The 15,456-nt window shown below is 43.2% G+C and overlaps 1 protein-coding gene across 5 annotated transcripts in view; it reads right to left on the bottom strand.

Moving 5' to 3' along the window:
- Positions 1–15,456, bottom strand: part of POPDC1 (popeye domain cAMP effector 1) — a 280,642-nt gene that overhangs the window by 34,079 nt on the left and 231,107 nt on the right. For all 5 annotated transcript variants that reach the window (XM_083176971.1, XM_083176970.1, XM_083176973.1 and 2 more), the window contains exon 7: positions 7,238–7,379. In XM_083176971.1, the coding sequence (XP_083033097.1) occupies positions 7,238–7,379 (142 nt within the window). The remainder of the gene's footprint in view (positions 1–7,237; positions 7,380–15,456) is intronic.

Genomic DNA, 15,456 nt, shown 5'->3' with positions numbered 1-15,456 from the left:
TTCGTCTCACTGATGGATCACATCAACCTGCTGGACACTGACATCAAGTTCACGCATACCAGCAGTTTTGCCGACATCAACTTCCTAGATGTACACATTACACAGACGGAAGATCTGCAACTGCTCACCACGGTATACCACAAACCTACCGACAGGAACACTGCTCTGCATGCAAGTAGCTTTCATCCCCCTACTTCCAAGTGGTCCTTACCCTACTCCCAGTTCCTCAGAGCACGGCGCATCTGCTCTAGCACCGCAGAAGCCGAAAAAGAAATTGCTGCAATGTCCTGCAGATACCTTGCTAGAGGCTACCCGGCTAAACTTCTCCTTACCACCAAAGAAAAGGTTTTGCTCCTGGACAGGAATCTTTTGCTTACACGCAAAGATACACCCAGCAACACCAATAAAATTGTATGGTCTCAATGCTTTTCGACGGCCAGCCAAACTCTGGTCAAAGCAGCTAAAAGGATGTGGCCCCTAGTAAACTGTGACCCTCATCTCCCGGCTCTCAAAAACTGTGCCATTATGCCTGCATATAAACGCAGTAAAAACATCAAAGATCTGTTGGTTCACAATGATATTTCAAGTTTAAAAGAAGCTCCACCACAGTCCTTTCTTCGCAGAAAGAATGGGAACTTTCGCTGCTTGAACTGTGTCACCTGCAACGGTCTTGAAACCGGTGACTTCTTCCTGCACCCCAGAACTGGCTCAAAAATCCCCATTCGCCACCCCCTCACCTGCAGCAGCCGATATGTGGTCTATTACATTAAGTGTCCATGTGGCTCCCTCTATGTCGGCAAGACCATCCGACAGTTCAAGGAACGTATTGCCATGCATAAATCAAGCATTCGGGCAGCTTTGGGGACTAAAGGCTCGGACCAACCAGTAGCTAAACATTGGAAGGCATTTCAGCACAGTCTCCCTAGTTTGAGATACAAGATTATTGACTGCATCCCTGACAATAAGAGAGGTGGCGACAGAGGCCGTGCTTTATTGAGACTTGAAGCTAAATGGATCCATCAATTGGACACGGTGCAACCTAATGGACTCAATGAAATGTTGCCCTTTTCTTGCTTCCTTTAAATCATCTTGTTGTTTTGTTCCCCTGCATTAACTGCTCCCTGCCGTTCATTTTTCTGTGATTCTTTATCCCCTTGATACCTCTCTGTCTCATTTTTCTTACACTTTCTCCCCACACTCTTATCCACTCAGTATTACCCTCTCATACACCCTCATGTCAGGTTGCTCTATGCACCTTACCATATTCACATTTCTGTCCAGCACCTCCACAGTTCACAGCCTTTTAGTCCTGTCACTGGTTACTTTCCCCCACCACATCTGCTACACACATACTCTTACAGCCTCCCTTAGACCATTTCAACTGTTTTCACTTATATCTTAAACTCACTCCACACTGTTCCGTGATCACCCTCTCCTACACTACTCATATAGCTGTTAGTTTTTATTTACAGCCCGGCAGACACATTCCTATACAGTCACTTTCCCACTCACACGTCTCTCCCCCCCTCACATTGCTCTCCGCATCTGTTATTTTCTTTCACTACATGCCGCTATCTTAGCCTGGTCCCCCTCCGCTTCTACATCTCACACTACGTATCGCAGCTTGCGAATTCTCTGACTATACTCGGCTATCACAGCCAGGTCCCCCTCTCCCTCTCCCTCTTCTGTTCTCCCTCTGCGCCCGCTACATATATCATATTGGTTATTCATCCATAGACTTCTCATTCATTCACTGTTCCCGGTCAGCTGTTGCATACTTTATGCATTAGACTACTGTCGCATTCATGCCTATTTTTATCTACCGCCTTGTAACGTTCGTTTGCAGCACCAGTATACGTCTTATTTGTCATTTGCGCTGGTACTGCTGTCAATTTGTACACATGCTCATGCCTTTACAGTTTATTCATATGCGTTATTTTGTATTTCAGAACCTCGCTGCAGAGATCAGCAGCCGGCTGTTCTCAGCACCACCGCCGCTTCCCTGTGTACCCGCTCTCCCTCATACGGCTTTTTGCCGTCACTCACACACCACTATTCAGCGCTCTTTAGCGTTCATGGTTGCCTAGCAGCCACCCCTTGGGGTTAATGTGGCACGCCCCCGGTGACCCCGCTTTCCCCGATGGAGTGCGCCAGATGACGTCACTCCACACCCGCCCGGGCTTGCTGGTGATTTCTGCACGAGGTGTCCCCTGTCCTCACTGTCTACTATAAATGTAAGTACACTGTTTGCTTTGCTTCATGTCTTGATAAAGGGCTTTGCCCGAAACGTTGACACAAGCCTGTGTTGATTCCGTTTTGTTTCATTATTGCTGCCGCCGTGCAGATTTTGTTTAATCTTGCGAGTGCCATCTGCAAATTTGTTGCTATATATATATATATATATATATATATATATATACACACACACATATACATATATATATACATATACACATACATATATACAAACGCACACATATACTGCCACAAGGTCTAGCATACTTCATAACATAATTACACCTAAAAACACTGTATGACCGAGTTCAGATTTAGTGACTGAGGAAGCTATAAAAATCAGTGTCATACCAATCAGATTATTTAGATGACCATATGTGCTCTGTGGCCAGTCAGGAAACAAATCTTTCAACTTGGAATAATGATGATCATGCAGTACTACCAAGTACCACTCACAGTACCATGGACCTTTTCTTCTATTTTTAAACAGGTCAGACTGCGGGCGGGGAGTGTGCGCTGTGTGTGTGTACGTACCGTATACAAACAGCGCTCCCGCTCGCCTGCCCACAGTCTGACCTGTTTAAAAATATGAGAGGAGGATGTCTAATCACAAGAACAGGAGACCTTTCCCAGAACTGATTCCGGACAGACCTGGGATAATCCATCTATGCCTGCATTGAGAATTTCCCTTAACAGAATTCAACATCTGGTAATTACATTACATCAGTCCTTCTCAGTTTCCCCACCACTACCCCACTCATTTTCTGTTTGATTTTATTACCCCCTTATTTTAACGGTTTGTAAATAAAAAAAGGATTATTGTACTGTATGCATCTCCTTCTCCGTATTCTTTCTATATAAATACTGGACAAAATATTCAGAGGGGAACCTGGTATTCCAGAACGAAGACCAACGGAACATCTGGAGAAGAGGTACGCTCTTATAAGGGATGCACAATTCCTCCTCATCTTCACAAATATTTGTGGCGCCGAAAGGGGATACCGCTCACCTTTTTCTTCAGTATGTAATAGTGCATACACACAATTTGATTCTGGTTTTGATTTTATCCGCATATAGACCTATTTTCTCCTCATGGCCTGCTACTCTAAAACCCTGTATAGCAACTGAGCTTCGAATGCTACATGCCAATGGCTCTATAGCAAGCGCAAAAAGGAGAGAGGGACAATGGACAGCCCTGTCTAGTTCCACACCCAACCAAGGGAGAAGGTGGCAGTGGTAAAACCGTTAACATTAACCCTGGCTGCTGGACAGGAATATAATAATTGAACCCATGCAAGGAAGGTGGGACCGAATCTCTTCAAGACTTCCCAGAGATAAAGCCATTCCACAGAATCAAATGCGCGTGCAGCATCCAGGGAACTATGATTCATCCATTCCCTCCCCTGCTAAACTGCAAGTATGTAAACAATCTACTTGGCATATAACCAGTAGGGCGGAGTGAAAAAACTGAAATTGAGAAATTCAAAATCGGCTAGTGTGGGAAAGTTGTGACTTGACCTGAATAAGAAACGTGCAAAAGCATTTTGATCTGAGTCAACATCTTCTGTTCTGGCAAGAGGCCTAAAGTTTCACTTTTTAGGTGAAAATAATGAAACCTATGAAGATGCTCCAATCTAGTTATAATTATGTCAGGATGTCTTAGAGTGGTTCATTAATATACTTTAGCACAGTAAAAAACAGTACGAGCTTGTCCTAGTGCAAAGTGACTGACTGGCGGGAGAAAAAAATCCCTAATAATTGACCCATTTTCATGGTCACAATTGTGAATATTGTGTGTTTTCTCCTGAACGTGTTTATAATAGAAGAAGCACAAATACTCTAAATGGAATTTCAGTGACACTGTGTGAAATATAACACGGCATAATGGCCCTTATTCAGACCTGATCGCAGTACAAATTTGTTCTCAAAATGGGCAAAACAAATGCTGCATTGCAGGTGGGGCAGATGTAACGTGCTGAGAGAGTTACATTTGGGTGGGGTGTGTTGAAACTGAAATCTAAATTGCAGTGTAAAAATAACGCAGCAGGTATTTACCCTGCACAGAAACAAAATAACTCAACACAAATCTAAAGGTGGCCATACATCTACAGATCGATTGTCAGATCTGGCTGGTTGGAACAAATACCTGGTAATATCTGAATGACAGTTTTTGGCAGTTTTCCAGCATTTCAAAGCAAAGTGCTCTCATCCATTACCAGTATTTTGTTCCAAACAGACAGATCGGACAATACATCTGTAGATGTATGGCCACATTAACTCCCTCTGCACATGTTACATCTGCCCCACCTGCAGCTGCATTACAGCATATAATTATGCCAAAGATAAGCCAATATATTAACAGTTAAATACATTAAAGTGCATTATGCTGTTATAAGTATTGCTGATCAATCCTGCCTAGCAGGGCCGTCTTTTTGTATGGGCTTAATGGGCACTTGCCCAGGGCCCCCAGGCATATAAGGGCTCTATTTTGATAGCTGAGGATCCCCTTTTTCCAGGGATACCAGAATTTAGAAAATCGGCCCTGGGGAACTGCAGATATCCAACTTCAAAGCAGCAGTCCACATCCGACCTGTTAATTACAATTTCCAGTCATATTTCTCAGGTTCTCTCTGACACTAGCGGCTTGTCTCTATCATGCCCAGAACCAGAGATATCAGCCGGTCCCTGCTCCAGCTCCAAACGTCTGGTGTAGTTTTATATTTTTGTCAATGGATTGCTCTGGCTCCTGATCTCTGATCCCCAAGTTCCCAGCACCTCCTGAAAGTTGGGACTCTAGGTTTTTATCCTAGGCTAAGAAATCTATTTCCAGATAATGGCGATATCTGCAGTCAAACAAGCTGCCCTTCCACCGGAAAATTACGAATATTAAGCCCACTCCATTATCCAACCGTCCCCTGTGTATAAAACACCCCCTACCTCCCTGGAAGTCATTTACAAGGGACCCTTCATTCAGCTCAGTGCCCCCTTCCACACGTTAGTGTTCTCCCTCCCACCGCCTGTGCAGTAAAGGAGTAATTAGCAGAAGTTACTGCTCCAGGTCCTACATGTTGAATGGAAGATAGAGCACCCCCTGCCACCCGTGGGACATCAAAGCTGCTGCTGATACCACCCCCCACCCCTAGGAGGGGAGAATGGGTAAGGGCCCCAGTGCATTGCTTTGCCCAGGTGCCCACACTGCTGTTAAGACGGCCCTGCTGCCTAGAAATGAACACAGTGATTGGCATATATGTACTGCTGGACACCACTAATAGAATGATTAACCTGTTATTTTTTAAATCAATGTTCTTGTTTTTTCCCCCTAAACATTAGATGTATTTGTTTATTTATTTATTAAAAGTTTCTTATATAGCGCAGCAGATTCCGTTGCGCTTTACAATAGTAGATAAACAGTGATAAAACAAACTGGGTAACAACAGACAGACTTGGGGGTTAGAGGGCCCTGCTGCAAGCTTACAATTTATTACATCATAATTCACTTCAACGTATTTAACAGTTAATATATTGGCTTATCTTTGGCATAATTATATGCTGTAATGCAGCCCATTCATGTTCCCAGCATAGGGGATGCAACACTGTTTTTCTGTCAATAAACAGAAGTGATATGTAAAATGATACATTAGACAGTTTACACTTACTTGTAATACTTATTGTAACAGTTACTGTTTTTCAATAACAGACTGCAACAGTTATTTCTTATTTATATACACAGGATTGTCTATCTTTTTATATGCACTGCAAAGAGAGCAGCATAAATCCAATTTCATGTATTTCAGTGACACTGTGTGAAATATAACACTGCATTTGTTCTCAAAATGGGCAAAAAAATGCTGGACTGCAGGTGGGGCAGATGTAACATGTGCAGAGAGATTTAAGGTGGCCATACATCTACAGATTTATAGTCCGATCTGTCTGGTTGGAACAAAATCCTGGTAAAAGATGAGAGCAAATGACAGTTGACCATTTGCTTTGAAATGCTGAAAAACTGTCATTCAGATATTACCAGCTGTTTGTTCCAACCGGCCCAATCTGACAATCGATCTGTAGATGTATGGCCACCTTTAGATTTGTGTGAGTTATTTTGTTTCTGTGCAAGGTAAATACCTGCTGCATTATTTTTTACACTGTAATTTAGATTTCAGTTTCAACACACCCCACCCAAATTTAACTCTCTCAGCACGTTACATCTGCCCCACCTGCAATGCAGCATTTGTTTTGCCCATTTTGAGAACAAATTTGTACTGCGATCAGGTCTGATTAAGGGATATTATGCAGTGTTATATTTCACACAGTGTCACCGAAATTCCATTTAGAGTATTTGTGCTTCTTCTATTATAAACACGTTCAGGAGAAAACACACAATATTCACAATTGTGACCATTAAAATGGGTCAATTATTAGGGATTTTTTCTCCCACCAAAGTCAGTCACTTTGCACTAGGACAATCTCGTACTCTCTTTTACTATGCTAAAGTATATTAATGAACCACTCTAAGACATCCTGACATAATTTTAACTAGATCGGAGAATCTTCATAGTTTTCGTCATTTTCACCAAAAAAGTGAAACTTCAGGCCTCTTGCCAGAACAGAAGATGTTGACTCAGATCAAAAAGCTTTTGCACGTTTCTTATTCAGGTCAAGTCACAACTTTTCCACACTAGCCGATTTTGAATTTCTCAATTTCAGTTTTTTCACTCCGCCCTAATAACCAGTTTGATCCGGATGCACCAGTTCAAGTACATTGTTAAGACGTATAGCCAGCAGCTTTGCCAAAATTTTACTGTCTGTAGACAATAAAGAAATGGGACGGTAGGAGTCTGGGGATGCACCTGCATATTTTACAGTTACAAGACAACTGTTTGGTTGTATCCTTTACCAAAACATAACTTAATAATGCCTATTGTGAAACTTAAAAATGAGCTTTGAATTGGATGAGACCGATGTTACCGCAAAGATTTTCGGGTGATACTACTGTGGAACTTACGCAGAGAAGAGGCTGTTGATGTTCCTCGTAGAAAGCTATGCAAACCATCCTCACTGTCACTAGAGCTGGCCATACTGTTCCTCATCTGCATGACAGACAGCTGGGAGCAAAGACTAGACTGCCGGTCCATTTTCTTTGCGATCTACAAGGACAGAGAAAAATTTGACATCAGTTACCGTACCCTAAATCTTGCTGGAAGATTTTTGTAATAAAATATGTTATATTTACAATAAGAAATATTTATTGACATACAACAGCATAATGTATAATACAGTGAACCTTGTTTCTTTGCTTATTTGTATTGTACAGAATACTGAGCATCCACATACCTGATCTGCCAAAATAAAATGTAAAATTGTATAAACATCAGCAACTGCTCAAGTTATAATGAAAACTATATTATAGAAGAAAAGGGAGGTGCAAACCCCCTGACTCTAATCAATCATCTTAAACTTAGTAAAGTGGATCTGACCTAGCTCTGAGCAGAGTCACATGCAATGCCCAGCAACATAATAATGGTCTCAAAACACCAGCACCTAACCAAAAGTAGAATGACAATGGGCATCACACACTCAAATGTCATTCCATCATAAAAAACAAATCCAGTACTAACACAAAGGGCTTCCAATCGGGTATGGATCATAGGGATGACCGTGTCTATGTCAACAGTCAAAAGGTTGACATTGCCAAAATGCCGCAAGGGGAAAGTTTGGCACATGAAACGGTCGGCATGACCTTGTGTCGCTGTCAACACCTGAGAATGTGGATCCCCAATTAGTGTAGCGCATATCCCTCGCTTCACTCACCAAGCTTCAGGCCACTTTATTGTTACCAATCAGAGGCCATGTGGATTGTGAAGTATGAAAAAGTCAAAAAAATTAATAAGATTGTGAAAAAAAATCATGTCAACCTTTTAATGTGTCGAATATTACCATGTTGACCTTTTGCTTGTGTCAACATTTTGCCAAGGTCGACCTTTTTATGTCGATCATTCGTATAACACACAACAAAGTGGTCCCCAAACTGGGTGCCTCCGTGCATTTACAGGGGTGCCCTGGGATGGTGGCCCAGGTCTAAGTCAAATTATTTATTGTAAATGTAATAGGCAAAACCAATGTTAGTGGCTTCTAAACATATGTATGGACAAACAGAAGCAATGCTGTCCACTACAAAACTTAAACGAAGATAACATATAAACACAATTTACATAATTTAATATAGGGGTGCCATATAAAAAAAAATTATACTCAAGGGTGCCGTAATTCTAAAAAGTTTAGTACCCAACGCATTAAGTTTAGAATCCACAACATTAAAGCATAAAATTATGCTTTAATGTAGCCATAAGGTAAATAATTTAGTGCTACTAATCTTCCTGTTATTTTGTCCCCTTCTTGTAGATATATCAAAAAAAAATTGTCTGGTACATGGAGTCTTTATATATATAATATAAAGTTATAATTGTAGTGTTTAAATTGGTGAATGTGTCTGCTATAAGCATAGGCGTGCACAGCCCATTTTCTTAGGGGGTGCACAATTGAAGGGGCGTGTCCAACACCACCTGCTGGGCATGTCTATCACCACCTATTGGGCGTGTTTATCACCGCCGTTTAGGCATAATTGAAAACTAAATAGAAGGTGACTTATTTATGGACTGTATCTGGGCTTTAGAAGGAACCCCCCCCCCCCCCTACACATGACACACCCCATAATACCCGTTACACATAATGCCACACACCGTAATGCCGATTACACATATGCCACACAACGTAATTTCGATTACACATAATGCCATAACATATGTTCGAAAATTAACCGCCTGGGCTGCACATAGGCCATCATTACCTGCACAACCAGTCAACAGCACTGTATGTACAGCACAGCCCGGTACAGGCAGCAGAATGAAGTGTCTTCTGTGGGCTTATGTGCAGGGGCATAACCAGACCTTTCTGGGCCCCATAGCAAGATTTTACAAGGGCCTGTGACCTGAGAGAGTGACAGGGGTAATGGTGGGGATTTGCTAAAGCTGATGGCAGACAAAACAGTACAGAAGGAGCACAGCCTGACAGTGTAAGGGGGTGTAAATAGCAATAGCAATACTTTGATTTATTAAAAATATTATTCTTTCACAGAATTACAAGGCCACAACATGCACGACGCAGTAATGCACATTGCGCAACATTATGCTCCACACAGTAATGCATATTGTGCCACATTAAGCTCCAACAGTAATGCACATTGTGCATTACTGTGAGTGGCGTTATGTGATGCAATGTGCATTACTGTTGGAGCTTAATGTGGCACAATGTGCATTACTGTGAGTGGCGTTATGTGATGCATTGTGCCACATTACGCCCCACACAGTAATGCCCATTGTTTTACATTATGCCCAGTCAGCACAGTAATACCCATTGCATCACATTACACCCCACACAATAATGCCCATTGCACCAAACTACACCCCCCACATTAATGCCCATTGTGTCACATTACACCCCACACAGTAATGCAGATTGTGTCACAATACACCCCACCCAGTAATGCCCATGGTGCCAAACTACGCTCCATACAGTAATGTCCACTTATCTACATTATTCCCTCACAATAATTACCACTGTATCAGGTACTTCTGTAGACCATGAAGTGTAGAGTAGAGCAGCCAATCACAGCTGCAGCAGAACACTTCCACTGCTTAGTATCATATTTAGCTGTCTGAAGGGAAGCCATGAAGGAGTTGGGGATTAATTATGGTGAATGAGTGGGCGGAGCTTAGAATGGTCCAGGATGTGGGCTTTTAGCAACAGGGAGGAGGATCAGCTATGGACAGAGCAGGGAGAAATATGGGCGGGGCTTCAGGGTCACCTCTGTGTCAGGACTATCTATCTGGGTTGGGGGCGGAGTTTGACATGGAGGCGGGGCTTCACGCGACCCGCGAATCTGCAGGAGGTAGGGTAATGTGTGTGTGAGCTGTCTGCTCTGCTGCAGCAAAAGTGCATAGCATGAAAGGGTGCAGGGGGAGCAGTGGAGTAGCTTCCCTGTTGGGCTGCATAGATGGCGGTGACATACCAGCAGCCCAGCACACAGCAGCAGTGGGAGGTGGGGCACAGGGATTGAAGTAGCTCAGGCACTGCAGGAGGCGAGGTGGGGCGGACAATGTGAGGCAGGGAGCTTTAGTGCTGCTGCTCGCTGTACTATGTACTGACGGGCGACGAACACATTTGTGTCTGTAGTTAACAGTAGGCAGCGCTGCAGCTGTTGGTGGGGGGGCACGCACAATGTAGCCATTGCGTGTCTGGACCGCCGCTCCTCTGCTCCATAACAGTGCCTCTTTTATACATACGGGGGAGCGAGCTGCCCTCTTGCTACCCCCCAGTCTGACACTGTGTGCTTGACATTAGGGGGTGCCTGTGCACCCCCGGCACCCCCCTGCGCACGCCTATGGCTAGAAGGAAAAATGCATCATCTACTACAAAATATATGCATATGTTATTTCCCCTTAGTTTTATGTGACCTGTATAAATGCTAATTGGTATGCAACAGAGCTGAAAGGTAACCCTTGCTGGCCACACCCACTGAGCATGTGATCTTATGGCATCATAGGGCTGCCTGAGCCAAGTTATAGAAGACATTCCTAAGACATTGTAGACAGCAACTTAAAAAAGTTACAAGTCATCTTTCGTATAACCACCCTGCATGCCAAATACAAGTGCCACAAAGTAGCAACAACAGTGCAACCAGGCCGTGTGCCCACCCCTATGGTTGTAGACTGGGCAATGGAGGCAATGCTCAATGTAAGGGGGCATGACCATTCTTCAAAACTCCACAAGGGACTATGTTGTGCCTCCAGCAGATCAAAGGGGAGCATGCTCAAGCTACACATACACCCCTGGACACTGTACCTCCTACTGCTCAGATTGCTAAGTCATAGCTCACTGCCACATTACCCACCACACACACACGCACACACAGCCAGCGTCTTTACTGCACACATTGTTCCCATCACAGCCCATTGGCCATCAAACCCCCCCTCCCCCCTCAGTGTACATACTGCCCCTCCACCAGGCCTAGCCTCATAGTACTCTCCAATCGTTCAGCACCACTGCCCACCCCTAATTAAAGCCCTGGTAATTAATACAACAGAATGCCTTTGGTACGTTTTTATCAATATCATTTACAGAAAGGAGTGCATTCTCACATAAGTTATACTTTTTGCAGGAGAGAATGTTCTAAGGGGTTCATTTACTAAGATAAGAGGGTACTTGTTTCCTAGCACGTCGCAAGCGATGGAAATTGTATCCATCGGGTCCCAAAAAATCTCGTCCATCGCATCGCATGCAACCAAATCACACGCGATCAACACGATTTAAATGGTCCCTGAGACCCGATTTTACAGTGGCCCCAATGTTAAATGCCCCCCAGACCCCAATTTTCATTGTTTCCCCACCCTGATGGGTCAAATGGCCCCCCATTGTTAACGCCACCCCACGAACGCCAACCCGAAGCGTGGCGAGCCCATGAGGGGCGGCGGTACGCGTCCTCCGACCTTTTCATACCCCCACTATCCACATCGGCGTGGAGTTGATATTATGTAGTGTGGTGAGCGTAGCGAGCCACCAAGCCCGAAGCATGGCGAGCGCAGCGAGCCCCGCGAGGGGACGCGCATTACTTCACAGGTATTACGCGTCCGCTCGCCACACTTCGGGCTCGGAGGCTCGCTGCGCTCACCACACTATATAAATTCAACTCCACGCCGACGTGGATAGTGGGGGTATGAAAAGGTCGGAGGACGCGTACCACCGCCCCTTGTGGGCTCGCTGCGCTCGCGACGCTTCGGGTTGGCGTTCATTGTGGGGTTGCGTTAACAATAGGGGGGCATTTGTCATGTAAATTACCCATCAGGGTGGGTATACAATGAAAAATCAGGTCCATTGGCCCATTTAACATTGTCCCCTATGTAAAATCGGGTCCTTCGCATCGGTCGCATTGTATGCCATTATAATGGACCCGATTTTACATAGCAATTTAACATTGAATACAATGCATTCAATGTTATATCGCGTTTGTCGCATGCCTTAACTTAAGGCATGCGATGGACGCGATTTTTTAATTGTCGGGAACAAGGCTAAAAATAGCCCTAAAATCACGTTGGTCGCGTCCATCGCATACCTTAAGTTAAGGTATGCGATCCCCCACTACGGGCGCCGTGCTAGGAAACAAGTACCGATTTGAGTTCTGTTGAAGATATGATGTTGCTATGGTCAACCAATCAGATTCTGTTATCTTCCAGAAGGTGCTAAATAAAATATTTTGATTGGTTGCTCATACAAACATCCCATCTTCACTAGAGCTCCCATTTTAATAATTTATCCCCATAAGTGCATAGTACCATCTGCCATTAAAAATGCTGGCCAACATTATTAATGCAGAATGAGGTTATTAAATAGCTGTATATAATGAAATTATGGCCAGTGCACTATTAGAGCGAGCTTTCTACTAATCAAGGAAAATGAAGCAGACCATTACTATCATACTCATCTTTTTTTTCCCGATTTGGTTGAAAATAAAATAATTTATTCATAAAAGATTATGCTACTATTTCCTCTAATCTCATTATTTTAAAAATACTATGCTTCACATAACACTGATTTATGCACCTTATGGAATGGAAACTGTTACATAGTGCTTCTGAAAATAAATGAAACTATGAAGAAACCAATATGAATTTAAAAAAAAAAAACACTCAAGGTCCATGCTAAATTCTTTTCAAATCACCATATTTGTAATCAGATTGTAAATTGTGATTCATGGTGTTTTAATAAAACATGTTTAAAAAAAAAACACTGCCAAAAAAACTTGTTGAATTTTGTATAGAATGTTGCCAATACTGTGCAAAACTGCGGTACTTGTTTTCTAGCAGGGCTACCGTACCAAAATTGCATCGATCGCATCGCATGGGCCGTTTTAGTGCCATGCGATGCAATGCCATTTTTGTATGTAATTTATTCACTGCTCTGTTGGCCCCAAGGGATTGCATCGCACCTCCCGCAAAATCGCATGCGATTTTATAGGGTGCGATGCCATGCCATTAGCTATACACTTGTATGACATACAATGAGGTTTTACTTACTGAAGCATGGCGAGCGGCGGCGGAACGCTTCCTCCTGACCTTTTCATACCCCCATTATCCACGTCGGTGCGGAGTTTATTTTATATAGTGTGGCGAGCACAGCGAGCCACCGAGCCCGAATCGTGGCGAGCGCAGCGGATTATGTTACATGTATTCTGCGTCCCCTCGCCAAGCTTCGGGCTCAACTCCACGCCGACTTGGATAGTGTATAGTTTGGAGCAGAGAAGGGAAAGGGGAGACATGATAGAAATCTTCAAATATATCAAGGGTTTTAACATAGTACAGGAGGGGGTACTTGTGTATTCTCACAGCACCCACTACTCCATTTGCGTAGAGGGCTATTCAGGGTAGTGAAATCGCATTGCGTGCCATATTGTATGGCATGCGATTTTCCTATGTAATATATTCACTGCTCTGTGTCAGTGAATCCGTTGAAAAGATAGGATGTGATAAAAAAATCGCATGCCATTATTGTATGGCATGCGATGCGATGAGATATCGGTTCTGATGGAACCTAGAATAATGCCATTTAATGGTAAAATGACATATTTTGCCCCCACTATCCACGTCATCCCGAAACGTGGCGAGTGACGGCTGTACGCGTCCGACCGACCTTTTCATACCCCCACTATCCACATCGGCGTGGAGTTGATGGGGTATGAAAAGGTCGACCGGACGCGTACCGCTGCGCTCGCCATGCTTCGGGATCACGTCAATACTGGGGGGGGGGCATTAATAAATGACATTATATGTCATTTAATGCTATAGTACTTTAAATACCATTATAAGCGTCAAAATCGCATCGCATGCCATACCATAACGGCATGCAATGCGATTTCACTACGTTTGTGTACGTAGTAAATTTAGGTGCCGTGATAATACACAAGTACCCAGGTGGGAAATTTTCTGCAAAGGAAAAGAAGTAATAGAACACGAGGACATGCACTGAAACTGGAGGGAGGTAGGTTCAGGGAAAATGTTAGAAAAATTTACTTCACAAGGATAGTGGATAAGTGGAATAGCCTCCCATCAGAGGTGGTAGAGGCTTAGACAGTAGAACAATTTAAACATGCTTGGAATAGGCATACTGTATGAATATCCTTACAAAAAAATAAGGATTAAAAAGGGCTGAGATTACCTGAAGGGTAAAAAAAGGGGCAGACTAGATGGGCCAAATGGTTCTTATCTGCCGTCAAATTCTATGATTCTATAGTAAAGTAAATGGCATCACACCCTATAACATCGGATGCAATTTTTGTGGTGCGATGCGATCGCACCGCCCGGGGCAAAAAAGAGCAGTGAATAAACTACATAGGAAAATCGCATCGGATCGCATGCAAAAAAACGGGCACCCTGCTAGGAAACAAGTACCAAAACTGCTTCAATTATGATACTCATGTTGCATTATTATTTGTGGTAGCCTGCAGAAGGCATGAACTGTTTTGTCCTATGTATGTTGCTTTTTAAATTGATTTTAAAATTATTTTGCTCAGATGAATAAAATAAATGTTAAAAACAAATACAATGCCACATGCAAATAACATGCAATATAAGGAAATTGGGTACTTATATGTTAGTTGGGCGCCCACTATAGTTAGTACACTCATACCCCCACTATCCATGTCGGCATGGAGTTGATATTATATAGTGTGGCGAGCGCAGTGAGCCACCGAGCACGAAGCGTGGCGAGCCCCGCGAGGGGACGCATAAAACTAAGCAAATAGCTTAGTGGGCGCCCAACTAACATATAAGTACCGGAAATTGTTCTGTTTATACTACGTAATCCTAGCCGTGGACAGTTTTGCCAAGTTATGGTTTACATACTGTAAGGACAATTAAACAACTTGTTCATTTGCCATTGGGGAACATCATTATCATATTTTTTAGCCAATAGGAACTTTGAATGAGGTGACAAGCCACAACTTCCTGCTTACCCATTAGTAAATAGATCACTTAGTGGAGTCAGTAAATAGTCCTTACAAGGTATAGTGCAAAGATAATGTATTAAGAAATAAGTAATTTTTTGGCAGCAAATCCCACATTTGCATTAGAATAATGGTGTGCTTTTGCACTTACAATAGTATTTCAGACATTT

Source organism: Crinia signifera, chromosome 3, assembly GCF_055691185.1.
Source record: "Crinia signifera chromosome 3, ASM5569118v1, whole genome shotgun sequence".
NCBI classification, from domain to species: domain Eukaryota; kingdom Metazoa; phylum Chordata; class Amphibia; order Anura; family Myobatrachidae; genus Crinia; species Crinia signifera.
Note: the sequence above shows the minus strand (reverse complement) of the source record. Positions and strands in the feature narration are given on the sequence as shown.